Here is a 27,397-nt window from a genome sequence, read left to right on the forward strand (position 1 = left end):
GGTGGGAGGTGTGTCCTCCTCTATACTACCTTCCCAGAGTGCAGTGTCTTTTAGGGCACATTCCCACATGCTCACTCACCTAAAAGGTGTTTTGCCGGACCTGTTCAGCTGTCTATTTCAAAATTGCTTACATGTTGCTTTCCAGAGGAATTCAGAAATATGTAAGGTGGATGATTACTTCTAAATTCTAGACCTCAGAAATGGAATACTGGAAGCCTAGGACATTGATGCTGTATGAATTATTCAGTGCTGTAGAGGGTCTCTGTGAGGGGAGGCTGCTGGCAAGCTACTTCTAAATCAGACACACCTTTGGGTTGGGCTATTTTGGAAACTAAGTACTTGATGAGGCTCAAGGTATGGTCTGCTAGGGACAAGTTTTATTTTGTGTTTTTACTCAGCTGATAAAGCTGGCGGACAGTCTCCTCTGTAAGTAACAGACTGAGGTCAGAGGAGTGGTGACCTGTAGTGAGTCTTCCCTGTCTTTTTTCAAAGTGGGGGTTGCTGGTGTTCAGGGAGCTAGGCAAGAGAGAAAAACGGACGTGCTATGGGGGTACCTTTATTTGGGGATAGCAAGCCCTTCTATTTCCGGATCTGGAATGGACTAAGCCAGAAGTTGCAAGGCAAAAAATCCTGGGATAAACGTCTGGATGAAATCTACTTACTCCAGCAGAAAAGGTACAGTGCCTTTCAGCCCTCTTGTCCTCCCTTTCTTCTGCTGCTCTCTCACTGTAACTCACTCTCACACTTTTCCCTTAGGCTTTTCTGCCAGTAGATAAACTTTAAACAACCCTGGAGCACTTTTCTCTATATCAGATTTCTTCTTTCAAGGTGGAATGCTTCTGGAGTTCCAATCTTATCTGCTTTCACAGGTGGGTTTAGTAGATCATAACTGAGTTACCCTGAGTGCAGTACTTCAGTGACAAATTAATAACTTATACTCTTGTCTTTCCTGTTTCATTGGTAAAGCTCACAAGAAAATGCATGAGGGTCTGTTTGGCTTTTTTTTTTTTTTTTTTTTAATTATTATTAAGAGTGTGTGTGACGTATATGCTGCAGTCAGCTGAAATAATGGCTTTTTTGCAAGGATTCTGCTTTCTGTCTCTCTAAATGTCGCCTTTACTGTGCGACAGTGGACCTAATGTTGTTCCACATTTGGACTGTGGTTTCTCACTCCTGTGGCCTGGGTGTCAACATGTACAGTGACTACTCTTACACCTTACATTATCAAGAAGGTTGCCTGTGTCTTTGTATGTAAATACTGAATCAAGGCTGTTTGTTACTGCTGTGCAGGGTTGCTCCCTGAACACACAGATATGCAGGAGTATTCTTGGAAATCAAGCTGACTCTGTTGTTCCTTGTAATTTCTGCATGCACAAACACTGCAGTACTCAATTAACAAATTGCTTCTAGTCCCTTGTAAAATTTGTTTTTTTTTCTTTCCTGATAAAGCTCTGAACATCTCTGGGGACAAAAAGGTGTCTGTGTGGGACAAAATCTATCTGTCTGTCTATCTATCTATCTATCTATCTATCTATCTATCTATACATATGTATAAGTAGCACCTTAAGAGGGACAAATGTACATATCCGTCTTTAGGGACAGAACTTACATATATCATCATCTAACTTCTGACCAAATAACAAAAGCCTGTTCTATTTTACTTCAGGGCAATGGGATTTAAATACACCTAAAAAGGGGAGGGACAGTGGGAACAATAGCGTCTCCATAGAATGCTGAAGTGTTCACATTTTGGTATGTTCACGAAAAGCATCACAGGTAACAAAAATAAGTTCTCAGCAGATTCTGTAATATCCAGTTGAATGTGTGCAAAATAAAAGTCTAAATATACTAATATTTTTATAATTATAACATTATCTTCACATTTTCAAGTCAGAGAGATGTGGAAGGGACCTCTGGAGGTCTCTATCTGACCTCCCACTTGAAGCTGGACTGTTGACAGCAACAGGTCACATTGCTTTGTCTATCTCAGTCTTGAAAGCCTCCCAGGACAGAGGTTCCACTGTATCTTTAGGTACTGGTTATAGTGTTGTAGTAACCTCCTAGTGAAAAGGATTTTTTTCCAAATATTCAACCTGAACTTCCAAAATCACCATTTGGTGCTGTAGCCCCTTGTTTTATCATCTGCTGTTACAAATAACGGTCTAGTCCCTTACTTTTTGTTTCTCCCTTTCACATAGGCTGCTATTAGATTGCCATTTAACCTTCTCTTTGTTTGACAGTCCTCATTAGTCATGCGCTGCAGGCCCATGAACATCTTGTATGTTGCTGCTGATAGAGGAAACCAGAAAAACTCTTAGGCATATAAATTCTTCTTCTTATAAACTTAGTGAAGCCTCAGTGGTCTCCAAACCTAACATTTCTGTGTTTCTTTATAAAACTCTGTATAACAACATGTGTAGTGCATACAATATCATTGTCTGTGAAATCAGGGTTGCATGGGAACATTATTGTTCCCTTCCTTTTTAGGTCTATATGTTTTCCACAGCTTTCAGCTAACACAAATTAGCCTTCTGTTATTTGTCAGAAATTACATAGTGCAAATATGTGGATACTCTTTCCCTAAAGAGGGACAGGACCATTTCTCCCTCTTATTATCCTACTGTTTCCTTCCCTTTCTTGTCCCCAGAGATACTCAGAGTTTGAGGGGAAAGAAAATGAGTATTCTGTGGAGGACTGGAATCAGTTTTATTGCTTTCATATTCTTAATTACACACGGATAGGAAAACATAACAGGAAAACCTTCTGTGATGACTTGTGTATGGGAGCTACTCTTATAAAAGCTTTGCTTTTGTGGAAAAAATGTTGTAAGCCAAGAGGGCTTTTACTTCATCCTGTCATTTTATTGTGTAGAATTGAAGTGTTGTGGCTTCAGCTTGAGTTCTTAGTGTTAATGGTGCTGGAATGCATACAGTAATAAGCAGCAATTAAATTCTATTATCTTATTGAAAGCCAGTGGTAAATATATTACTATTTAACTAGTATGCTCTGACTGCACAAAGTCTGCAAGAGAACAATGTTTTTTCCTGTTCTGCAACTGCTGATGATAATACCTGAAAGCTAACTGTTTTGGAAGTTCTCACCCTCACTGGAATTGCTCTCTCTTTCTTCATGTGTAATAGTTCTTCGAATCTTATTGGCAGTTGATCTCAGCATTATCCACAGTAAGGGGTTTCTTTGGCTTAATCCTGCACTGTATAGCATTCCTTAAAGGGACATCCAAGTTCAGTAAATGTGATACAATCTCCTAATACTAGAGAGGACTTTGAATTTATTTTGCCTTACTCCTCTGGTTTCTTTCTGTTCAAGACTCTCCTTTTTAAACAGCCTGTAGGTCAGTGTGAGGTCCCAGGGACATTGGTCACGTCTCATGTGTCCTTCCTAGGATTATCTTTGGAAGAAAACTCTAGCACCTACATAGCCTGGAGCATATGAACATAAAAACCCACCATGGTTCATAATCATGGTGAACAATGAGATAAATACTTATGAAAATTCAGGCTTGATAGAGGTGAAGAGGAATTGAATGTCTGTTACTGATCTAACAGTTCTACAATTTATGAGAGCCATTGCTTGATTTATTTTTCTTAGTCTAGCTTTCACTGTAAGAGATGCTAAGAAAATGTGATCAAAATCTTCCTAGCATGTAATGTTAGAAATTCCATCCTATGAAAACTGTACTGTTCATAAAAAATAACTAATAAATAATTTAGAGCAAGTGAGTACATGGATTCTGGACAATGACGTTAAATTTTTCTTTCTGTTATTGCCTGTCTCCATAACTTTAATTGATAAATAATCTGTCTTCTGTGTGTCTCTTCTCTCTCACAGTCGCTGCTTAGGGATTAGTGTTATCACCTGGCCTTCCTGGAATGCTCTGAAGCTTAATTATTCTAATGACAATAAAACATTTAACGTGTAGTATATAAAAAACCAAAGAAACAAACAAAAAATCAACCAAACACCCATCAAAAAACAATGCATTTTTACACATTGATTAACAATAGAAATCTGTGCTATGAGAAATAATGCATTAGAGGTGCTCGGGATAATTTGCATAACTTGCAGAGAGCTATGGTCATTCCAAACATTGCAATAAAGACTTTATATCCCCTTTTTATTTTTTTTTGAGGGGGCTCTTTGGTATTGCAGACATATTAGCAAAGTGCTTTCCTTACCCTGAAAACAAATCTTTCTGAAGCTGCTAGTAAATGAGAGATGTCACCATAGTTTTCTGTTCATTTTTCCAAACAACGTTTCTAAGTTTTCAGTGCACAAATTAATGTAGGACTGTCCTGTCTTCTCAGCTCTTCTGAGTAGTCAAGATGCAAACAACAGCCTGTTGGAAACTCTGCTGCTGCATGCAAAATAAAGTCAAAGGCATCACTGGCAGCATTTCTGGTCTTTCTTATGCTATTACACTTCCATGCTAATGGAAGTTTTGAGTCTAATAATGAAAAACAATCCTTAATTTCACAAGTATAAAGGTCCTCCAGAGCTCACATTTCCCCAACATTGCACAAACATACACACACCTGATCTCAGTGCCTAAGATGTGGCTCAGGCTCATAGATTTAGGAAGCTATTTGCCTTCTTAAAGTTGGCTATATGTTTCCTTATGAAGAAGTAAACATGAAATTTCTGCTTTGAAAAAAAACCACTGTAAATTAAACAGTTGTTAGGGAAAACTAATTAGACATAGGGTGAGGGACACAACCTAGAATAAAACGGCAAGAAAATCCCTCTTGAAGAGGGTTGGAAGTTTTGATACAGGATGAGGTTGTGCTTCAGAGGACAAATTTGTTTTGTGGATAACTCAGTGATAATAAAGAATAACTAACATCTGCTGAACTGTTGATCCGATTCTGGCACAAGATTATTCTTAGGATGGTCTTGGATGCAGAATCAAAAAAAAGGAAATTAATGCAAGGAGATTGCCCTGCTGGAAGTGACTGAGGAAGATTTCTATTGCTTAGTGTGGTAGATAGCTAAATATCTGAAGGCATAAGACTTCCCTATCAGTTTCTTGTCTAGTAGCATGAACAGTTAGTAACCTGTTTAATTTGTTTCCAGAGAAGCTCTGTTTACTGTCAGCTGAAGGGGCTTCTACATACATGCTCAAGAGATTCCAGTTAATTTGCTGAGTTGTTCTATCGGTCCTGAAGAAATTGGTTGACCCTGTTGATTGTTCAAGCCCCTGTTATCTGTCTCCTTTACACTTTGTAATATTAATTTCCTAACTCATTCTTTAGCAATTTGTTAGATGATTGTATTGATCCTCTTTCTGTCTGGTTAGCTTCCTCTGAGCACTCCTCTGCTCTCCTGAAGTCTTGCACATATTTACATAAACATACTAGCGGAAGGAAGGGAGAAAATAATATTCTTTGTCAATTTCATGATGAAGAGTTGAGCATGGATATTCTGAGCACCAGAACAGGGAAAGAAAAGAAAGCTGAAATAATATCCTGCTGATGAATTTATAGCTCAGTTAGAAAGAATTGCTTTAGACCTTTAGTAACTGACATAGCTATGCGGATAAAACATAAAGCTAGCAGATGCTGAGCATAAACTAGAGCAAACAATAGGAAAATTCCATAAAGTGAATGACTCAAGTAGTTGCACCTCTGCTGAGCTCAGTCTTGAAAAAGAAGTTTCAGATTGCTTGTTGTCCTTACGGTTCATATATTTAATATATATTTCCCTGTTATAAAAGAATAACCCTGTAAATCCAAATTCATCTTTTTGTAACACAGTTAAGACTTACAGATCTATCCTTGCATTCTTATTTCTTCATAAGTGTAATGAGGAGGATACACTCCAAAAGAAGTGCTTAAGAAGCTGTAAATCCAAATGGGTACATATTATCAGCAGAAAGTGCTTGTGAAATAATTAACCTTGTTTAAAACTGGTTTATGTTACTCCCTCAGTCAGAATCTGACCTACAGTCTATCTTCTCTTTGTTTCACAATGGATTTTCAGGTGTTCCTGATTTTGTCCTCACCTATGTTGAAAAACAACTCACAGCTTCCTGAGCATGTCATTGAATCATCTATTAAGAAAACTGACTGATATTATTGCATGATCAAGGCTCACTAGGTGTCTCAACACAGCTGCATTCCTTAGCTCAGTAAGAAGAACCCAGGAGCACTTTCAGGTGGATACTGTCGTGGTTTTCATTTTTCAGAACTACTGGTTAACTATGTAGCTGCTCTTATCCTATACTGATCCGATAAGGCAACATCAGTACTACCTAGTGTTACAGACGTAACTTGATGGCTAAATTAGGAGCTTACTGTCCTTCGACTCAATAGCTAATGAAAAAATTATTTGGAACAGCAGTTTAACTTAGATGTGCAGAATTACCTTCTCAGAGTGTCTAAGTAGGTCTTTGCCGAATCATTCTTTGAAAGCCACCCTCTCCATCCAGTGACATAATGATACTTTATGGAAACCAAACATCTACTGTAGACAGCTCTGTTGAGAGACTAAGTTACAGATTTTACCTGCTGCTGCTTTGAGACGCAGGAACTGGAGTTGTAAAATGTAAAATTCATGCTGTGTTTGATGGGTCAGGAAGAAAATTCATTAAATATGCAGAACTTAAAGAAATTAAAATGTTCTGAAGGTTCTAGATTCAGGTGACTTTGTTTTATATTTTGTATTAATGAATTTGCCTCACCTAGTATTTGACATTTATACGCTCAGCACATTGCTGTAATATATTATAAATGAGTTGATAATTATAATGGCATGTTTTAAATGAGAGTAAAATGTTTTCCCAGTTATGGGACAGAGAATTAAATGAGAGTAAAAGCATATGGTATAAACATATGGTCCATAAGTCATGGACCTTTGAGGCACCAGAGGCAGTGTGCCATGACATTTACCAACACTTTCGGGTTCTTCACCAGCTTGATGTTTGGCCTAGGATCTCTGGTTCTTTAAGCCCAGTCGGAGGTTCCTACAATAAGTAGAAAGGTTTGACGATTTTGCCCTAAATTTCTGAAAGCTGAGTACGGTAGTTATTAGGTGTATCCCTCTTAGCAGACTTGTAATTTAATTAGTTGTTTACCAGGGCTTTGGAAAGTTTTGTGAGGAAGGTATTGTGTTTGTGTCCTCCCACATTGTCTCTTACCCAATCCTTCCTCCTCTCTGAGGTCATTTGAGGGATAAAGGCCTACCCAGTAAAACATCATCATATTAATTGTAGCATTGTTTATACTGTTGAAACTCCACCTCCTTCCCACTTCCTGCCTCTGAAAGTTCCATTCTCCAGGAACACAGAGTCTTTCTCAGCCAAAATAATGGCAGAAGTGGTAAGCTTGCTTCACTGATACTGAATCTTGCAACTTTTGCTCAGAGTGCCTCTTTATTTTGTTCCTATTTGTCTGATCCTAGATGCAATGTTCTCATTAAATCATCTTGTAATTAGCAACTAACACAACTGATGCATGTTTAAGCTAAAGAAGGAATACTTCTCAAAGCAGCAAGGTTAAGAGTTTGAAGGACGTGTAAAAATATCTCATTTGTTCAGGATGGTCCTTTATATTCTGAATGTTTTTATTTCTCCTCCGTTCTTCAGTGTTTTTCTAGTCTAGTTTCTAGTGACTTAGATACTGAGGTGCTGTTGGTGACAGGAAATGCTCCTTTTATGGAATGATAAATATAATGTTCAGTTATGCTTTTATTACTTGTAGCCCATGCCCATTAATTTACAGTTATTAAAATGATTCCTATTTATCTGTGTAATTCTGATACTTCTTTTTGTTCTGCTTTATTCCCTCAGTTCTCTCAAGTGTGTCAGTATCTTTCTGCTATAAAGGTGTGCAGAACTCACACATTTCAGGTGGATTAAATCCAGAGATAATGGTATATCAAATTTTTTTTTTTTTTGCTTCAAGATTCTATTCTTCATAAAATAATATTTTTTTATCATTTAAACCGAGAAAGATATATTTTTCTGAGCCACAGAATTTATGTTACCTGTTTTACCTATGGTTTTACCGTTAAATTATCCTATATGCAGTAAGCACAAGTCCTGAGAAAACGTTTTGTACAATGGGCCATTTATATTCTCTTTCTCTCTTTCTTTGATGTGGGTTTTCTTGTGGCTTATAATAGAGTTATATTCACAGATAATGTATTCTAATATCAGTGTTATCACTTAATGCAAAACACCTATTGCTTTATATAGTATTTGCCCTATAAACTGTATCCCCAAAATCTTGTAACTAAATAATACCAGAATACAAGGAAGAAATCTGGGATTTCAAGGAGAAAGCATTGAATATATCTTCAGGTATATGGTTTGACTAATTTATTTGTCCCACATGCTTTTGTGTATGTGTGTGTGTGTGTGACTAACATCAAGTCTATTGGCAGTTGTTAGATTGTAGTAAAAGAACAGACAGGAGCTAACAGGAAAATGAGGGCTAATGTTCTCCTTGTTCATATCAGCTTGAATTTGTCATTGTTCTACTGTGTTCCCTAGACTTATTCCACATCACACATGACCTGAGCCACGCTAGGCAATTAAGAACAAATTAAACATCTGTACTACAAGAAAGCAGAGGTGAGATAAAAGCACAAGATTTGCATCTGAACAGAGATCTAAATCTGAACTTACCCTATTTGGCGAGAGGAATCTCTTTCATACTGAAAATTTATGAGATGTAGGCTGTTTCTTTGGGTTTGAGGGTCTTTCTTCCCCTTCAATCTTTAGCTCCTGAACTTGGGCTACTTATAATTCTTTATTTGTATATAAAAAAAGAACTAAACAATACCCCACCCCAAAACACTTCTTGTGAATTAAAAGACAAATCTGAAAATATTTGAGGGTAGCAGAAATATTTACCGCAAATTAGTAGATTTTATTCTATTTTTTTGGTGACTTTTTTGGGTGGCCAACTCATTATTTTGAACATTAGAAAAGTTTATTTGGATGCTGAGTGAGCAGGCATTGCAGGTAACTCTTTGCACCCTCCCTTCAATTACTTGTACACAGTGATAAGAATCCTGCCTGAGACTTCTCTTCTTCAGGATAAACAGTCCCAGTTCTCAGCCTTTCTTCATACAAGAGATGCTCTAGTCCCGCAATCATCTTTGTGGCCCTTTCCTGAACTCCCTTCATATGTTTTTCATACTGAGGATTCCAGAACTGGACACAGCCTCTAGATATGGCCTTACCAGAGCTGAGTAGAGGGGGAAGATCACCTCCCTTGACCTGCTGTTTGCATCAAAGGACCTTGGTGTAGTGAAGTTTGGTTACTGTACTTGAAATTTCTTCATCAGCCCCAAAGGATCTATTGAAATAACCCAGAGGGTCGTGGAAGACTCACGGGCATTCTTCAGCTATAATTGAACCATTCCACCTAGAACTTGTTTGAAGGCATGCTCTTTCCCAGGACAGGCATACATTTCAGTTCTCAACAGTCTCAATTTTCTCAGCATCAGACAAAAAAATAATATAGTTAAGCTTTTAAATTTTTCCTCATAAATTTGTATGATGAGGAACTACATTTTAGAGCTCATTCTTTTAATTATACTACATGAAACATTGCTACAACACAGGTGGGTTTCTTGTTTGTACATTTTCTTTTCCATCTGTTATTGGAGTAATTCAGGGGTAAACCTTTTTTTAATTTATTGTGCTGTGTAAAAAAACTACTGGCTTTTTCTGGCTTGTAAGACAGCTAGTCTAATGGCAGGAGGGGTATTAAATGACCCATCATTCTGTGTCAAAATGTTGGTTATATAAACCAGAAACATTTTTGAGTTGGTTATCCTTTTTTCCTACCTTTCCCTCTGCTGCCACCATATGTTTAAGCATCAGTAAGTCAAGAGATGATGAAATGCCTTGGTTTTTATCATTGTACTTATCTGCTTTTCAGGTCGGTTTTTTTGCGTTCAAAAAATACCTCAGATGGTAGGTGTGCATTACTGATCTTTCAGTGAAAATATTGAAGACACATAGTGTCACTAGCAAAGGCCATGCTAGCTCTGGAGAGAGGCACCATGTGTTTGAATGTGTTCCTTATCAGCCACTTTTTCTTGACTACAGGATCTGGGAATCCCCACTCCTCCAGGCTGCCAAAGAGAACAACCTCCCAGCCATTAGGAAACTTCTTACTGATGGAACATGTGATATCTATCAGAGAGGTAACTCAATTATTTGCAACAAATTGTTTTCTGTGGAAGGCAAGAGCCTGCTACAATGAGTAGCATGTAGTATGTTTGTTAGTTTGCTAAAACATTTGCATTAGCAGACTCAAACTACTTAACCCTATGTCAGCAGCTTTGCAACAAAGTGAGTATTCTGACTTGACGAGCATATCGAACCCTAAAGGAATGGCGAAGATCACAGTTTTACAGCTTGAATGGGCCTTTTTTATAGAGAGACTGGGGGAGGTGGTTTACTGTGGTAGGTGGTCAGTCATTCACCTTATGCCTGAGTCTGCTATCACAGACACCCGAAGTCTCTGTCCAGCTTTCGGATTTTGATGGAGTGAAGGACAGAGATTATGCAGTTATGTGGCTGTTACCATGTCATATGATGAGGAGGCACCTCGAAGTACTCAAGGGAGGACCTAGCACTCCCATAATTCTGCACCCCAATAAATCCATTTCTGCTTTTGTCCCATAAAGTTGAATGTCTAGATGACTCACATGCTTCTCCTACTGTTTCTAGGTGCAGTGGGGGAGACCGCCCTTCATGTAGCTGCCTTGTATGATAACGTGGAGGCAGCAGTGACTCTGATGGAAGCAGCTCCTGAGCTTGTCAATGAGAGGATGACATCAGAGCTTTATGAAGGTAACATCTCAGGGAATGAAGATGGGCAGGATTCTCCGCAAGGGGAGAGAGAAAAGGGTACATTTAGGGAAGTGGCTTATACTGTTCCTGGTTCAATATATTACTGAACTGTTACATAGCAAAAACAACATACAAATGGCTTCTGATCATTTGTGGAAGGTGGAATTATATTAAACCCAAGTATGCACATATGCAAACATGCAAATGAGTAATTGACAAACCCTTAACCACAGGTGAGCCCGTTGGGTATAGTGGGATTGCAAGGAGTTTGCTTTCTGGCATACTTACGTGTAACAAAAGGGGTACCGACCTGATTTCCTCTGAAAGGAGAAAAAAATTAGTTCTTTTGTTGACAAAGAATAGGCATTGAAAACAAATGTGGCCACTGCTTTTGAGTCTAGACTCTGAGCAAAGTTTATAAAGAACGGTTCTGATTGACTACACAGAAATGCCAGACAGAATCTTGAAACCACTAAATTAATAATGATGGGGGTTTAAAAATGCTAATACTTAGTTTGAAGTATTAGAATTAGTCTTCCTTGGGAGCTTTGTCTTGACCTGGTCTTCATGTCCCATGAAGGAAAGTATAGACAGTCACACAGCTTTCATGGTGCTTCCTGAAATAGTGTGGCATGTCTTGTTTTCCCCTAGAAAAAATTTCGAAAGTGTATCCTGTTGGGTTTTTTTTGGCAGGTTGTAAAGTCAGTGTTCATTAATTCATAAAAAGATTTAAGTAGAATGGGACCCCTGGAAAAATCTGTAGTCCAACCCTTGCACACAACAGGGATAACTTCAAAGCTAAATCGTATGGATGCAGTCCCAAAAAAACTTTACCATGACTGAAATATGAACTGAAGTTGCTTTCTTGGAAGGAGAGGATTTATTTCTGTGTCTTACAGGGCAGACAGCTCTCCACATTGCAGCCGTGAACCAGAACATCACTTTGGTGAAGGCTTTACTCAAGAGAGGGGCCAATGTCTGCACAGCACAGGCCACTGGGCACTTCTTCAGGCGCAGCTCACAGAACCTTCTCTATTTCGGTACAGCCTTATCTTCTCCCCTTGCTGCTACGGGAGGGAACCAGCAGAGTGATGAGGGAATATAAGGGAGACTTGCTTTAGTCCCCATCTAAACTGGACAAGCAGAGGCTCCTGTCTCCAAGTGTCAGCAGTCACACACCTTCTAGCAGAGACAGTAAGACTCCATCTGAGTATACAAATACTTCATAAATATAAATATATATGAATCATACATATTCTATATATTTGCACATATACAAAAAATATATATTACATAAAAATTGTAATTTCATTTCTTCCTAGCAGCATGTACTGCAACTTACTTGTCAACATTCTTATGAAGATAATCTCCTGAAAAGAACAAGGGAACCCCCCTTTTAGTGTTATGTGGGGCTGGTCTTTTTTTCCTTTCTGAGAAGGATGAGGAGTGGGGCAGGAAATATACAGGTTACCTGAAGTAACTCTTCCTTTCATGTTCTCTGGCTTCATAGCATGGATAATTTTCCCTCAGCATGCTTCAACCTTCCCTGCCTTCTGGGGTCTTAATGTTGTTTCTCCCCATTCCTTTCTTTGCAGGAGAGCATGCTCTGTCATTTGCTGCTTGTGTGGGAAATGAAGAAATTGTACAGTTGCTCATTGAAAATGGAGCTGACATTGGAGCTCAAGATTATCTGGGTATGTGCTGTGGGGCCTAGTGAATTTTATACAGTGGATCTGGACACTTTAAATCAGACTCTGTCATCCGTGCACACACATATTTTTCTCTCATTACAAATGGCTGTGGGATGAACGATGTGAATAAAATGAAAACCATCAGTCAATTGCCAGTCTTTGCACATGGCTGGTCTATTCCATATACTTTACCTGATCTGTTTTCTTCAAAGGTAACACTGTTCTTCACATCCTGGTTCTCCAGCCTAATAAGATGTTTGCCTGCCACATGTACAGCCTGATACTTTCCTATGACAAAAACAAAGAGGGACCGGGATCACTTGAACTGATTCCTAACAATGAGGGGCTTACTCCATTCAAACTGGCTGGAGTTGAGGGCAACACTGTGGTGAGTTTTTGTGACACAGTTGCCTCCATACAAAAGAGAAAGGAAGAACTTGAATTAACATCATGCAAACCAAGGGAGTTTGTGCATGTTCTTAGTGAGTAGAAGATACACAGCAAGTCTTTTTTTTTTTTTTTTTTCCCCAGAAGTCTCATGTAGGACCAGAAAAGCCTTTGTAAGAAATTTCTTTACCCTATAATGAAAGGAATGAGTGCCTAAAGAATAGTTCTTTTGATCCAGTTTTTGAAGCATTTGAGTTAAACAGGTATTAACAGAAAGATCCACCCCAAGTAATTTCTTGAAAGTCTGACTGAAATGATTGTCTTTGCTATCTAGATTTCACTACCCTAAATGTGACATATGGGAAACTTCTTCAGGTATCCACAGACATTTATTCATAGACAAGAACTCAATATTTAATGAAAACTCTCATCCTTCCCCTTAAAATAATACAAAGGTGGTTAGTATTTCTTATGTAGATCCAGAAAGGATAGGATCATTTCCCTTGCCACACCTCTTTCTTGGTAACTTGTAGAAGAGTGTAAAAGGATTTTTTTTCTAATCAATATATAATTCGATATGAAAGTTATTGTCAAGATATATAACTGTGTCAAAAACTTTGGCAATTTGATTAGCATTTAGAGTAAAAATCACTCATCCTTTACCTCACGCATGAGCTAGTTATCAAATGGGAATCAGAAAAAGTTATTACACTTCTTAACCTCTGTAGTTGTTCCTGAGAGATACGATAACCTCAACAACTACCAAGTTCAAGGAAAATACGTTGCAATTAAGGTTTTTAAACAACTTTATTTGTTCTCATTGCAAATACACTGTATACTGGAAAGCTTCTGATATCTTTAACCCCATTTTTTTCTCCTCAGATGTTTCAATACCTTATGCAGAAGCGCAAGCACAACCTCTGGTCCTTTGGCCCCTTGTCCACTGTGCTCTATGATCTCACAGAAATTGACTCCTGGGCTGAAGATCAATCCTTCCTTGAGCTCATTGTCTCAACCAAGAAGAGAGAGGTACTCTGGGCACCACATGCTTTCCATGTGCAGACCATGGTGATTATAAAAGGAGAAGAATGATGAGTTTGAAGGTTCAAGCTCTTTTATACTATCCGTAGAACAAGGACTTTGCATCATATACTGTAGGGAATACATGAAATGTGGCAGCTTATTAATGACCTGACTACATCTTGTGCTTTATATACAGTTTCTTCTGAGGTGTGAAAGTTGCAGATGATTGAAAGAACTTAGTATGAGCAAGCCACAGGAAATTACATTGTGTGATTCAATAAAGGGTTCTCTGTCTTTCACAGGCTCAGAGATATCAGCAACAAGTACCTCTAGAGTAGCTCTAACAAGTAGATTTCTGTAACTGTGATACTGATTAACTCTCATAATGTCCCTGTGAGACAAGGCTGTGCTCAGAAATCCTAAACTTGAGTGCACTTTAAAACCACTCATTGTTACTATTCCCTTGATTTAATGACATTGCTTGTCCACGTTATGACAAAACAAAGTGGGCAAATTATCTTTGCTGTAGGCTCAAAAACTTGTAAAGGGATCACTGAGATAAAAATAGCAGAGTGTAATGGAAAGCTTAGACAGATCTCCATAAGACTTTCAAGGTACACTCCCTAGCAGTTGTAATTGGCTTAAATAATCCTAATAGAATAGGAAATGAATCAAAGACACTTTAATTAGCACAATACTACCTATCCTGTATTATTTCCATCTATCAAAATTTTAGTCAAACTTAGCTCTAACAGAAGTTTCAGCTGCTGGAGAGTTTTGAACAGTGTGGAGGAAGTCTATGAGACTCTCAATTGCTTTTCTTTGAAATCCTCTAAATTTCTATGTGTGATGATACTTATGGAAATTCAGGGGAAAGCAGTCTACGTCAAAAAATAGAACAACCTTAGATATTGTTCGGAAGACTAAACCATAATCCTAAAAGAAAGCAGAATGTTGTGCCTCTATCTTATCCCAAAACATACAGTGCATGCAGATCCAAGATTCCTAAATTCAAAGGATATAATGTCACCAAATACCATAAGAGATTCTGATTTCTGTATTTTCAAGAATGCTCTTGAATATGAACAATTGCAATTTTTGCATGCATAACTAGTAATTCTTTGCATTTGTTATATGTTTGGCCCAAAATGTTGGCTGTCTCCTCTAGAAAAATGCTGTGTGTAACCTCATCCTATCATACCATCCCAGTCCAGTATTGGGCTAGGTGAGCGTCTTTAGGCCCCCATCAGAAACAGGTTCTTCTTGTATTAAGAGGGATGCATACACAAACAGGTACTAAGATATATTCTCTGACCCTTAAGTGGGTGTAAAGTGGAAAAAATAGAAGGGAACTAAGCTACAGGAAGATTATAGTAAGCTCCAGACTTAGATCATCCATTTCAAAATGAAATTTACTCTCTTACGGAAAGAATTATAGAATACTGACTTCTGCAGAAAACAGAACACCTAAGGCTATCTAGCTGGGTTCATTATCTCTTACTTAGTTTTGATCCTTTAGGATATTTCTTAGGCCATTCAAGAGTTCTGTTAGAGTCATGTCAATTTATTGGAACATACATATTCCTTGCACTTTGCACAATCTGTCTTTGGCCGACTTAAAGTAAACAGGGCAATGTAGCAAGAGAATGAAAACATCTAGAGTGAAATAAGAGACTTTCCTTTAAACTAACATACACCAATTTGACATATGTCTCCTTCTTGCTTATTGCAGTGGTCTCCTAAATATTACAATAGGAAGTAGGACTAGAATTTAATAATATGTGTGGGTCAAATTCGTAAGCAAGGTGTAAAGTACACCCTGTTTGTCCTAGTTATACTGTAAGTGTCAATCTTCCAGCAGAAGCTGAAAGCTTGACATAAATGATTCAATTAAGTATCACCCAGATAATAATGCAGAAACTTATAATGTAATATTTTTACATAAGCCATGGAGCTTTAAACAAATGCTTATCTCTTTTGGAAAAATGTTCCAGTTTTCTTATCCTAAATCATCTGATACAAAAGACTTCTATTGCTGTACTAACAGGAATATTCTGTCATCCTCAGTTCTATGTTCCTACAAACAATAAAAACATTTCAAAGGTTTATCAGATACATTTTAGTTGTTAGTGGTTTTTTTTACCCTCAAGATGCCATCAGGACCGAGGGTAATTTCCAATCAATTATATACATGCCTTTGTTTCCGTTTTACAGAAAACACCTTATTGACATTTTGGGTCTTGGTTGGCAACCTTAAACAGGATTCTTGGAGAAGTAGCTTATTGCTCATGTGGACCCTGGATACATTCTGTGAGAAAGGACAGATAGGTTCTTCCCTTTTTTATAGGTAGAGAAACTGCAAATGAAATAGCACTGACTGTCTTAAAGTCGCTGAATCCAACTGTTTTTGACCATCTCTGGAGTAGATCGAGCCCCTTGACCTACAAAGCCAACTTTGATCCTTTGTAAACATACCAGTCATAGTCCTGTTTCTAGTATTTATATATTCTTCTTACATCAGTAGAAATTACACTTCCATGTAGGGAAGACAGATGAAGGACTACAGGCTCATTATTCCACTGTTAGAGACCAGTGCAATTATGGCTTCAGTTCAGCTATACTGATTTCTTCCAGACTGCGAACAGACCCTAAACGGTTATAATGAGATGACAGAAAAATCACAAAAAGACTCCATGCTGATTTTCTGGGCTTGCAGGTGCCAATAAACAAATATCCTAGTTTTAATTCCACTTCACAGAACATGGCTTATAACTAAATGGAAAAGAACATTTTTTTTTGAAAATACTTCAGGGTGATCCGTTTGATTCCAAAGTATAGATCTAGCTCTTCTACTGCAGATCTTGGAAGCCATGCTAAATTGAGTCAGTACCATACATCTACTTTGAAAATAACATTTGTCACTTCTGTGGTACATACTTCCTCGCAGTGGAACTCTATGTAGTTTATGACCACTAGGGAATCACAGGCCAAATTTTTCAAAAGAACTCAGTATGAAAAGACCTTAATATTCTCTTTTCCATTTTATTTGTATCAGCATAGTCATTTTATCACTGTGTTGTTGAATACATCCCAATAGTACGTTACATACTAAAATTAATATCTTTCCCATGCAGTTCACTCTTTCTTCACAGACTAGTTTACTAAGCAGAGCTTCTAGTTTTGGGCGGGCTTGAGAGTGACTACTTTTTTGCACGCAATATTGTTTGTTTACATTGGACAAATTAAGCTAAAGAAGTGCACTTGGCCTAGATTCGTCTCATCTCATTTTTGTCTCCAACTGAGGTGTTTAATTAAGGAATACTGATTGCCTACTTTTTGCATGTGGATGATAGAGAAATGCAAGTAACTAAGAATCTCCAGAGAGCAGTTTAGATCTTAGGTGAGCTGAATGGCTATCTGTAGGACCCTATTGCCTACAAGGAGAGAAATCTTACGATAACAACATCACCGATGAAGATACCTCCTTTAGGCGCCTAAAGTTATGTGATAGGGTTATTTGTACTAGTGATACTCTAAGGACATAGATGAGGCAAAGTTTCTAGGAAGAAATAGTGACATTTATTAGACAGTTCATGTAGCTGCAATTTCATCTTGTTCTAGGAAAACAGTTAAAAAGAGTGGAATGACATTGATCTTTGTCCTGGTTTGGCTAGGATAGAATCATAGACCAGCCATTAGCAGCTTCAAGCCAGCCAGGACAGCTGACCTGAGTTAGCTGCAGGTGTAGCCCATACCATAATGTCATGCTCAAGGAGGAGGTTTACTGAGGAGTGGGAGCTCCTGTGAGTTTATTCTTGCTGATGTTCCTCCTGCTCCTCCTCTGCTTCTGCTGAGGACTACTCTGCAGTACGTTGTGATGACAGCATATTTATTTAGTTGAGTATTTTCTGTTTGTACTGGTGATGTTTTCATTAAACCTGTTGTACTTTCATCTGTGAGTCTTCTCTCCTTTTTCCCAATTCTCCTCCCTGATTGATGAGGATTTATTGGGTGATAGAGCAACTGTTACAGTTTAGCCCTAGTACAGCCTAAATGTAGATAACCTTTCCAAGTTTTATAGTTGTCATCTCTACAGCAAATCAATAGATTCACTCAGAGGTACAACAGAGGAAAATACGTTGAATTTTTTTTCTGTAACATCTCACTGTATTTTCTTTGTCCTTTACATGCATCTGTGCAAATCAACCATGAGAGCACTTAAGAAAATTTCTGAAGTCTTCCTGTCAGTTTTTGAAAAGGAATTGTATGATAGGAAAGGGCTCTTCCCTCCAGTGCTTATAACTCCATTTCTCTTACTTTTTATAGAGCCTCTCTGTCACTTCTAAAACTGTGGTGGCAACATTTTTGATGAAGCTTGCTTTTTGTATAGAATTCCTCAGCTACAGTGAATGTATAGATATATACAGATCTTTGACACAAACGCAGCCCCAAGGTATGGAGCAGCACTATTTTTCATATCATGCAAGATGCTCACTGAAGTTTCTGTTTATTCCTGGAAATTTATGTGGTCCTCTTACAATATTTGAGCTACACCACCGAGATACTACAATGAAGGGCCAAAACTTTGAATAACATGCAAATAATCTAAAGGAAGTAAGTTGGAAAAGCCTGGGTTGTTTTTTTTTTTTTTCATACTATATCTAACTGGGGGTATACTGCAGGTTTTATCATAATAGCTAAATGGTGAAAACTTTTGAAAATCCAGTCCATTAACAGGCTGCATTTAAATAGAAAATAAAGAATTTTTAAAATCTTTCAAAGTCCTCTTAGTTGCCTGCTAAATCAAGGTAATATGAGTGTCAGTTTTTCAAAGAGAGCTAATCATCTAAAAGACCTTTTGATATGTTTCCTAGAGATTAAGAGTTTCACAAATACTACTGAAGTTGATAGAAATAGCTGTTGAAATCAATGTTAACTTACACATATAAATGCAGTGCTCCAATTTGGAGAAAAAAATCTAAGTGAATTTCACAAGCTTACACACAAACTTTTTTCTGTAGCTGAAAATAGAATACAAATTGTCTTTTTTTTCAATTCTGTGTTCTAATAATGATGTATATTTTGTGCAGAGTATCTGCTGTAGAGTGCACTGTGCTGTCTTGCTTAACACAAAATATTATTCAAAAATTATACCAGTCACAGTAAAAGACAATTCGTGAATAGAAGTAGTTTTGTATCTGTTTGAATCCCTAGAGTTCACAGGACATACAAAATTTTTGACACTGTAAAGTTAGCCTGACCCTAATATGTATATATCTTATACTCTGCAGATAGCCTTGTAAAAGATAATAGGATCATTTATAAAGGATGCTATGAAATGCTATTCTAAGTAATACCTTTTATTCTGTGCAACACATTCTCACATATTTGCATTCATGGACCTAGATCATAGGCCTGTCTCAAGTGTTGATATGCATACAGGCCTACGAAGGCAACAAACTTATTCCAGTAGCTAATATGCTTTTCTTGTGCATCCCACGGGTACTCAAAAGCTATTCTCTACAGGATATATTTTTTACTTTTTTCCAAAGATCTTTACTGGCAAACTGAGCAAATCCAAACCCACATGAGCATTCTATTTTTGCAAAATAAATTTGGCTTCCTAATGCTGAAGAAAGTAGGTGAGAATAGTTTGTTAATATTATCCCAGGAAACGGTGTGAATGATGCTTATAAACAAATGCCCTTATGGTAATTAATTACTTCTTTCTTTCTTTCTCAGGCACGCCAGATCTTGGACCTAACACCTGTGAAGGAGCTGGTGAGCCTGAAGTGGAATATGTATGGTCGTCCCTATTTCTGTTTCCTGGCGTTATTCTATGTACTCTACATGGTCTGCTTCACTATGTGCTGCGTCTACCGACCTCTGAAACCCCGAACAGGCAACAAAACAAGCAGCAGAGACAATACAATCTATGTCCAGAAAATGCTGCAGGTACTGTGTCTGTAGGAGTCAGGTCCCTATAGGCAGCATTGGAAAATTCTCATCTAACCTACTTGGCTGGAAAGTTCAAGTTTTTTCCAGTTCTGAGCTATTGCAGCTGTCCTCCTTGTGTCTTTCTGCCAGCTGACCTTTGTCAATGAAGAACATGGGGTATGCTCTGTTCTCCATTGCTAGGGCTGGACTGGTTCCTGTGGCCTTGCCAGGCCTGGTCATGTTTTCACACTAACAGTGGTCTTTCGCTTCCCCCACCCTCCTTTTTAATTTCCTTTCACTCCCTTCAAAATTTAATTTTAATTTCCATTCACTCCTTTTTTCTTTTTTTTTTTTCGTCAGGAATCATATATGACGTATGAGGATGAGCTGAGGCTGGTGGGGGAGCTGATCACAGTCATTGGAGCTGTAGTAATTTTGATCCTTGAGGTAAGAGAAACTGTAAGCTATAGAGTTTCAAGTTTCATCAAGACGGATTTTACTTACTAGACAAACATGAGTTTGTGCTCACAACTTAGTAGGGGTATTTGCTTAGTCTAAGTGCTTTTGGAGGCCTGTATCTAGTGGAGTCCCTCAGGGGTCTGTACTGGGACCAATACTATTCAGTATATTCATCAGTGACCTAGATGAGGGAATAGAGTGCACTGTCAGCAAGTTTGCTGATGGGAGGAGTGGCTGACACACCAGAAAACTGTGCTGCCATTCATAGAGACTTAGACAGGCTGGAGAGCTGGGCAGGGAGAAATTTAATGAAATACAACAAAGGCAAGTGTAGAGTCTTGCATCTGGGAAAGAACAACGCTACGTACCAGTCTAGATTGGGGACTGAGCTGTTAGAGCATACTGTAGGGGAAATGGACCTGGGGGTCCTGGTGGACAGCAGGATGACCATGAGCCAGCAATGAGCTCTCGTGGCCAAGAAGGCCAGTGGCATCCTGGGGTATATTAGAAGGGGTGTGGTCAGTAGATCAAGAGAGGTTCTCCTGCCCCTCTATTCTGCCCTGGTGAGACTGCATCTGGAATATTGTGTCTAGTTCTGGGCCCCTCAGTTCAAGAAGGACAGGGAACTGCTTGAAAGAGTCCAGCACAGAGCCACAAAGATGATTAAGGGGGTGGAGCATCACCCTTATGATGAAAGGCTGAGGGAGCTGGGTCTCTTTAGCTTGGAGGAGACTGAAGGGTGACCTCATTAATTTATAAATACGTAAAGGGCGAGTGTCAGGAGGATGGAGCCAGGCTGTTCTCAGTGATGCCCAATGATAGGACAAGGGTCAACAGGTGCAAGCTGGAGCATAGGAGGTTCCACATTAACATACGGAAAACCTTTTTCACTGTGAGGGTGTCAGAGCACTGGAACAGGCTGCCCAGAGAGGTTGTGGGGTCTCCTTCTCTGGAGACATTCAAAACCTGCCTGGACATGTTCCTGTGTGATCTACTCTAGGTGGTCCTGCTCTGGCAGGGGGGTTGGACTAGGTGATCTTTGGAGGTCCCTTCCAACCCCTAACATTCTGTCATTCTCTGATTCTGTGATTCTCTGTGATAAACGTCCATGGCAATAGACATTGTCAACAGTATCTGTTGGATAAAACAGAGACTGTGACAACATACTAGTAGGACTCCAGGTGCGGAGGAAGCAATTAGGACTGGCCACACTCTCAAATACTATCTGCAGGGTAATGCCAATTGCCTTTAGCTGAATCCCAGCTGTTACATGAGTTTGTTAGAGATTCTTCACCCAACACACCTGAATACTCATGTGTTTAGTGGTGCTATGTGAAGTGATTCCTGTGTGTACGCGTAAAAGTTTATATTTAATTGGAGATCAGTGACTGTAGGGACCTATAACAGGAGCCTTACTCAACCAGAGTTCTGATATGGACATGTTTAGGTGTTCTCCCTACCATGAGACAACTAAAAAGCAAAAGTTCTTTAAATTAAAACAAACATATTCCCCATTTGACTTACTATAATATGAAATAGAACTCTGAAAATTTTAAGAAGTTTTAGACTCAATTGACTATGAGATGATAAGAAAACTCAAATGATGATGCCAGGCCTTGTAAACAGCTTTCTTTCTGCTCATATATGTTCCAGAAGAATAGGTCCTTCTTTCTGTACTTGGTCAGGACTCTGGGGCTACACTACAACTAACACAGTGAGAATTATAACAAACTCCTTTGATTTTCCAAGAAGATCTTTCATGACTTCATTTCTGAGGCTCAGCTTTTTGTCTGGTCTCTTCTCAGTAATCTGTATGAACTTCAGGCTCACAGCTCTGTTCTGCAACACCTCTCTGCCACATATTGAAGTCTTTCAATCTGCCTAAGCATTGTTAGATTTTCTGGCAATCTCTGTCGCATCCCCAGAGGGGCCAAATCATCCTGTTATTAAAGTAATATAGAAATCAAACTGTTAACCAGCAGAAACAAAGCAGATGCACGTGGCCTCAAGTTACTGTGAATATTGGTGGTTATGATGACATTTAATAGTATAACGGAATCCATCTGAGTCTTAAAGTCAACAGGATGTCTCTCTTAGATCCCAGATATCCTTAGAGTTGGAGCAACGAAATACTTTGGACAAACCATCCTAGGAGGGCCTTTCCACATAATTGTGTAAGTACACAACTTTTTAAGTCTAATAAATATATTGTCTCTCGCTTTCGCCACAGCTGTCTTTTGCTGGATGAGTCAGTTCCTCCATTCTTTTAGAGTATTCCTTCTCTTGATTTATTTCTCTTACTGGCTCAGCTGGGGTGTAGGAAGCCAGGTGAGTGGGCAGGTACAGCTGACAGTGCTAAGAGGTCTCTGTCTATGGGGCTGGTGGCTGTATGTGCCTGTCTTGGAATTTTTGAAAAGAAATCAAAAAGAAGGGTAAGATTCCTTTATTGAACTTTGTTCAACTGTCTTTTCTTCCTTTGCAGCATCACATATGCTTGCATGATTCTAGTAACCATGGTGATGCGTCTCACCAGCACAACTGGTGAGGTGGTGCCCATGTCCTTTGCCCTAGTGCTAGGATGGTGCAATGTCATGTACTTCGCACGAGGCTTCCAGATGCTCGGACCCTTTACCATCATGATCCAGAAGGTATAAGACACAAACAAATACGGGCTTGTTACACACATCCTGACACCTCTGCAGAGAGTGAGAACTGAAAGAATACTTCTTTCTCCCTCAGGACTAGCATTAATGGCAAAGTGACAAGTTCTTGTCTGCACAGAGGATTTGGTATTTTCACATTCTCTCTTTAGTGCAGAAGTTTCCTTTAGTCTACTCATAGTCTTAGAATCTGGAATATGGTTTATGTAGGGTTGCATTGTGACTTGGTGGAACAGTTGGGCCTTATGGTTGCTCTGTCTTTGCTCTACAGATGATATTTGGAGATCTTATGCGCTTTTGCTGGCTCATGGCTGTGGTGATACTAGGCTTCGCATCAGGTGAGTCTACAAAAGGAAAACAGCAATATGTTACCCCTGCCAACTTCTTTAGTATGAATTAAATGCATGGATTTTGATTTTATTCTCAGGTTGCCCTCTGAGTTAGCTGGCAAATGTGATGATGATGTACAGCTTCTATTTCTTTGACCATGGTCACTTTCCAGTACTGATTTCTGTTCTATTGAGTTTGGTTTTCAATTCTTACTCTTTCCAGTGTAATAGAAATTAGAACAGTCCAGATAATTCCATATGTTTACATAAGTCAAGGTTTAAAAACATACTGCATTTATGATATTTGTCTTTTGAAAATGAGATTAACACGCATAGCTTTATTATATCCTTGAAGAAGAAAAGATCACTATTTTGAGAACAAATAAATAAAGTAATTCCGAGTCATTTTAAAATGGAGACCAGTGATTCTAGTCAGGGATTTGTCCTTGTTATGCTGGGTACTGCACTAGCATAGAAACACATGCAACTCCTTCCCAGACCACTTTGTGTTGTCAACATCTCTTATAGGACCCTGTTGTTGCTCTTGGAATGTGATTCCTACTGTTAAAATCTCTCTTTCTTTTTTTTTTTTTTTTTTCTTAATTGCTCCCCTCTAGCTTTTTACATCATCTTCCAGACAGAGAACCCTGAAAACCTTGGGCAGTTCTACAATTATCCCATGTCCTTGTTCACCACCTTTGAGCTGTTCCTCACCATCATTGATGGCCCTGCAAACTATGATGTGGACCTGCCCTTTATGTACAGCGTGGTATACTTTGCCTTTGCCATCATTGCCACCCTCCTTATGCTCAATTTGTTAATTGCCATGATGGGTGACACCCACTGGAGAGTGGCACACGAGCGGGATGAGCTCTGGAGAGCCCAGGTAATCTAGTTTAGGTGGTAGGGTGTTTGCTTTGAATAAAAAAAGGGAAAAGTTGTCCAGGGAAAATGTGTTACTGTAGTTACTTACTCTGCCATCCATGCTCTGAAGGAGCTACTTAAACCTTTCCCTGGTCTTCACTTTTCTCAGGGGCTAAGACAATAAGCCACATCCTTTTAATTCTGTTTTACAGCTTCTGTACATCAGCCACCAAATTTCTTTCATCCTTTCTATGAGTCTGAAGTGTCTAAGTGCAAGACTACTCTTTGGCTCATCTTCCCTTGTGAAACTGTCTTCCAGTATATCTTTGCTATGTGGGTATTCCTACCTTATTTCAAACAGCAGCTAGAAGGCCATCTAGCCTTTCTTTTCTCCCAAGATTTTCGTTCCTTACACATGGAATCACTTGTTAAATAGAATTAAATTTGCATTTTTTTTACAAATCATATTTCTATGTAACTGAGCGTTAAATTATAATTATAGGGATTGACTGAGGGGAGAGAGAATGCAAGGTAATGATTACAAGTAGGTCAGTAACAGTTTTAGATCCATTAAGAGAAGTTGGCCTGACTCTCTTGCTTAAAAGACAAAAAAATTCAACCAGATCAGTTAAATAGCTGTTCAACAGGAAACTCATTTCCTAGTATTTTTCTGTAAGAAAGCAGTTAGTGAAATAGTTAAATGTAGTTGTGTGGCCACATTGGTAAGTTCTGATGATATTTAATGCAGATACAAATCCTGTCCTCTTCTCTAGCTTGCAAATTAATTGCCATACTCATTGCCATCAGGTATAAAAGGAAAGAAATATAACAGTGTTTTAAGAGCACTATTGCTTCCTCAAAACATGGCACAGTCAGGACTAAAATACTGAATTGCCCTATAATAAACAGAGTATTAATCCTGTGATTTTTCTTCATTACATATGGATCTGTAATAAAGGTAACGGATCAGGACTCACGAAATTGATAATTTTGAAAGAAAGTCTGATTTTTTTTTTCTAATTAATCTGAGTTCTCTCTTTTTTTTTTTTTTTTTTTTTTTATTCTCAAGGTTGTTGCTACTACTGTCATGCTGGAACGCAAACTGCCACGGTGTCTCTGGCCTCGGTCTGGCATCTGTGGGCGGGAGTACGGGTTAGGGGACCGATGGTATCTCAGGTGAGTTCTCTTCTAGTGTGTGCATGTATGGATCCCAGAAAAATAATCCAATGTATGGATGTTAATAAAGAGCCTTTCTGGTGGCCTAGGGAGGAGAGTTTGGATTCCTTCCCTTTCAGAATACAGACCCCAGTCTGTTTTCTGTCTGTGATTCTGCTGTGCGGTTCCTTGTGAAATCAGCTGGTGTTTTCTTATCCAGTAGTCACAGGACACAGACCCCAGAAATTGCATGGGTTATAGGGCCTGAATTTTTCTTTCAAACTTCTTATAATGGGTATCACAAAACTTCACTGTTGTGCTTGGTTGGCTGTCCCTATCCTTTAGATGAATGACATGGCAGAATCAAGCAATTAGGCTTTCAGCAGCAATGAATCATAGAATCATTCAGGTTGGAAAAGACCTTTGAGATCATAAAGTCCAACCATCAACCCTACTGTACCAAGTACACCTCTAAATCATATCTCCAAGCACCACATCTAAATGACCTTTAAACACATTAAGGGATGATGACTCAGCCACCTCCCTGGGCAGCCTATTTCAATGTCTGACAACCCTTTCAGTAAAAAAAAATTTCCCAATGTTAAGCCTATACTTACCCTGGTGCAGCTTGAGTCCATTCCCTTTTGTTCTATTATTAATTACCTGTGAGTAGAGACCAGCACCTACCTCTCTACAATGTCTTCTCTGGTAGCTGTAGAGACCAATAAGGTCTCTCAGCCTCCTTTTCTTAAGACTAAATAGCCCCAGAATTGCACTACAGATGATTCAAAACCACAACGGGAATAACTAAAGCAAATTTTTCTTTCTCATGTGACCCTAGTGACTATACTATATTTTGCAAAGACTATATCAGGTAGCAAAGTCTTAGGTCCAAGATTTCAGTAGTCTAGATAACACTAGATTCCTCCTTATTTCTGATTGGGTGAGAAAAGATTAAACTTTGTTTGGGCATGTCTCTCTTCCAACTGTGTCATATTTTGCTGACAAAGCCAGAAGGAGGAGTGGTGACTATATGAAATGGGATTTTCTGCAGGTTTTAGCAGAGAAATGAACCTTGTGGATTTACGGGTTTGCTGGGTAGAACAAGTGACCTAAAGTGGTACCAATGTGCAATACCTTCAGTCCAAGGTGCAGAATATAACTTTGCAAGAGCAATATCCCAGCAACAATTCTTCATTGGATGCTATGAGAAGAGGGTGTCAGTGTGATCTAGTTCTGTCAACTTATATGTGTGCTCATTCAGACAGCGTAGGACAGTATTTCAGAAGACAAGTGATATAGAGAAATGTTGGTGGAAGTGGAGCAGTTAAATAAAAGTTCAGCAAAAGCTAAGTGACATCCTGAAGCTAGCATCCATGGAGGGTGGATATCAGAGGAGGCAAGACAATAACAAAGAAAATGGATGAATATACATGTATATACAAACGATCTGGAGCCAGAGTCAGGTGGGATAGGTCTGCCAATAGCTTACAGCTGGAAAAATGGAAAGGGCAAACCATGACTGGGAAACGAGTTAAAGGACAGGAAACCATGGGCAGATAAGGGTACTGAAGTCAATGACAGGGATGAAGGTCTACAAGATAATTGTGTGCTAACAGCTGCTAGCACCATTCTTCTAATCATTTTCCTGTTTCTGTGTAGATTTTCTGGAATGTGTGGGTCAGTAGGCATATTTTTGGGAGGGGCTTCTTCTTGTGGCTGCTCAGTTTTGTTGATAATCTGGCATGTTTCTACTTCATTCAGGTTATGTTTTTTTAATTCTCTTACAGAGTTGAAGACAGGGTTGAACCCAACAAACACAAAATGATGCGGTACACAGAAGCATTTAAGTCTCAGGATAAGGATAACTATGACAAGGGTTTGGAAAAGCTGGAAATCAGTAGGGACTTCCTGTACAAGAAGGAACTGTCTGCTCTATCATTGTCACGGAACACATCCAGGACTTGTTCTCACCGTGGCTGGGAGATCCTAAGGCACAACACCTTCCACCAGCTTCGTGGAGAGGTCAGTCATACCATGGAAGAGGAGGTCTATGATGTCTAA

The 27,397-nt window shown here is 38.8% G+C and overlaps 1 protein-coding gene across 1 annotated transcript; it reads left to right on the forward strand.

Annotated features, from left to right (window-relative positions):
• The first annotated feature begins 544 nt into the window (after positions 1 to 544).
• Positions 545 to 27,397, forward strand: LOC104346363 (transient receptor potential cation channel subfamily V member 6-like). The gene is made up of 15 exons (XM_086464998.1): positions 545 to 675; positions 10,079 to 10,176; positions 10,706 to 10,828; positions 11,728 to 11,868; positions 12,424 to 12,522; positions 12,732 to 12,907; positions 13,789 to 13,935; positions 19,672 to 19,884; positions 20,227 to 20,313; positions 22,423 to 22,499; positions 22,808 to 22,973; positions 23,257 to 23,323; positions 23,932 to 24,200; positions 25,248 to 25,354; positions 27,124 to 27,397. Exons 1-15 carry the CDS (start codon positions 545 to 547, stop codon positions 27,395 to 27,397), a joined length of 2,175 nt encoding a protein of 724 aa, XP_086321124.1.

Source organism: Leptosomus discolor, chromosome 1 (assembly GCF_034619465.1).
Source record: "Leptosomus discolor isolate bLepDis1 chromosome 1, bLepDis1.hap2, whole genome shotgun sequence".
NCBI lineage: Eukaryota > Metazoa > Chordata > Aves > Leptosomiformes > Leptosomidae > Leptosomus > Leptosomus discolor.

What these genes read in the sequence shown, in the direction of transcription:
- LOC104346363 (XM_086464998.1), top strand. Translation starts at nt 545, where the DNA reads ATGGGGGTACCTTTATTTGGGGATAGCAAGCCCTTCTATTTCCGGATC. An exon ending in TACTTACTCCAGCAGAAAAG is followed by an intron (nt 676 to 10,078) that starts GTACAGTGCCTT and finishes TCTTGACTACAG; the next exon opens with GATCTGGGAATCCCCACTCC. An exon ending in ACAGAACCTTCTCTATTTCG is followed by an intron (nt 11,869 to 12,423) that starts GTACAGCCTTAT and finishes CTTTCTTTGCAG; the next exon opens with GAGAGCATGCTCTGTCATTT.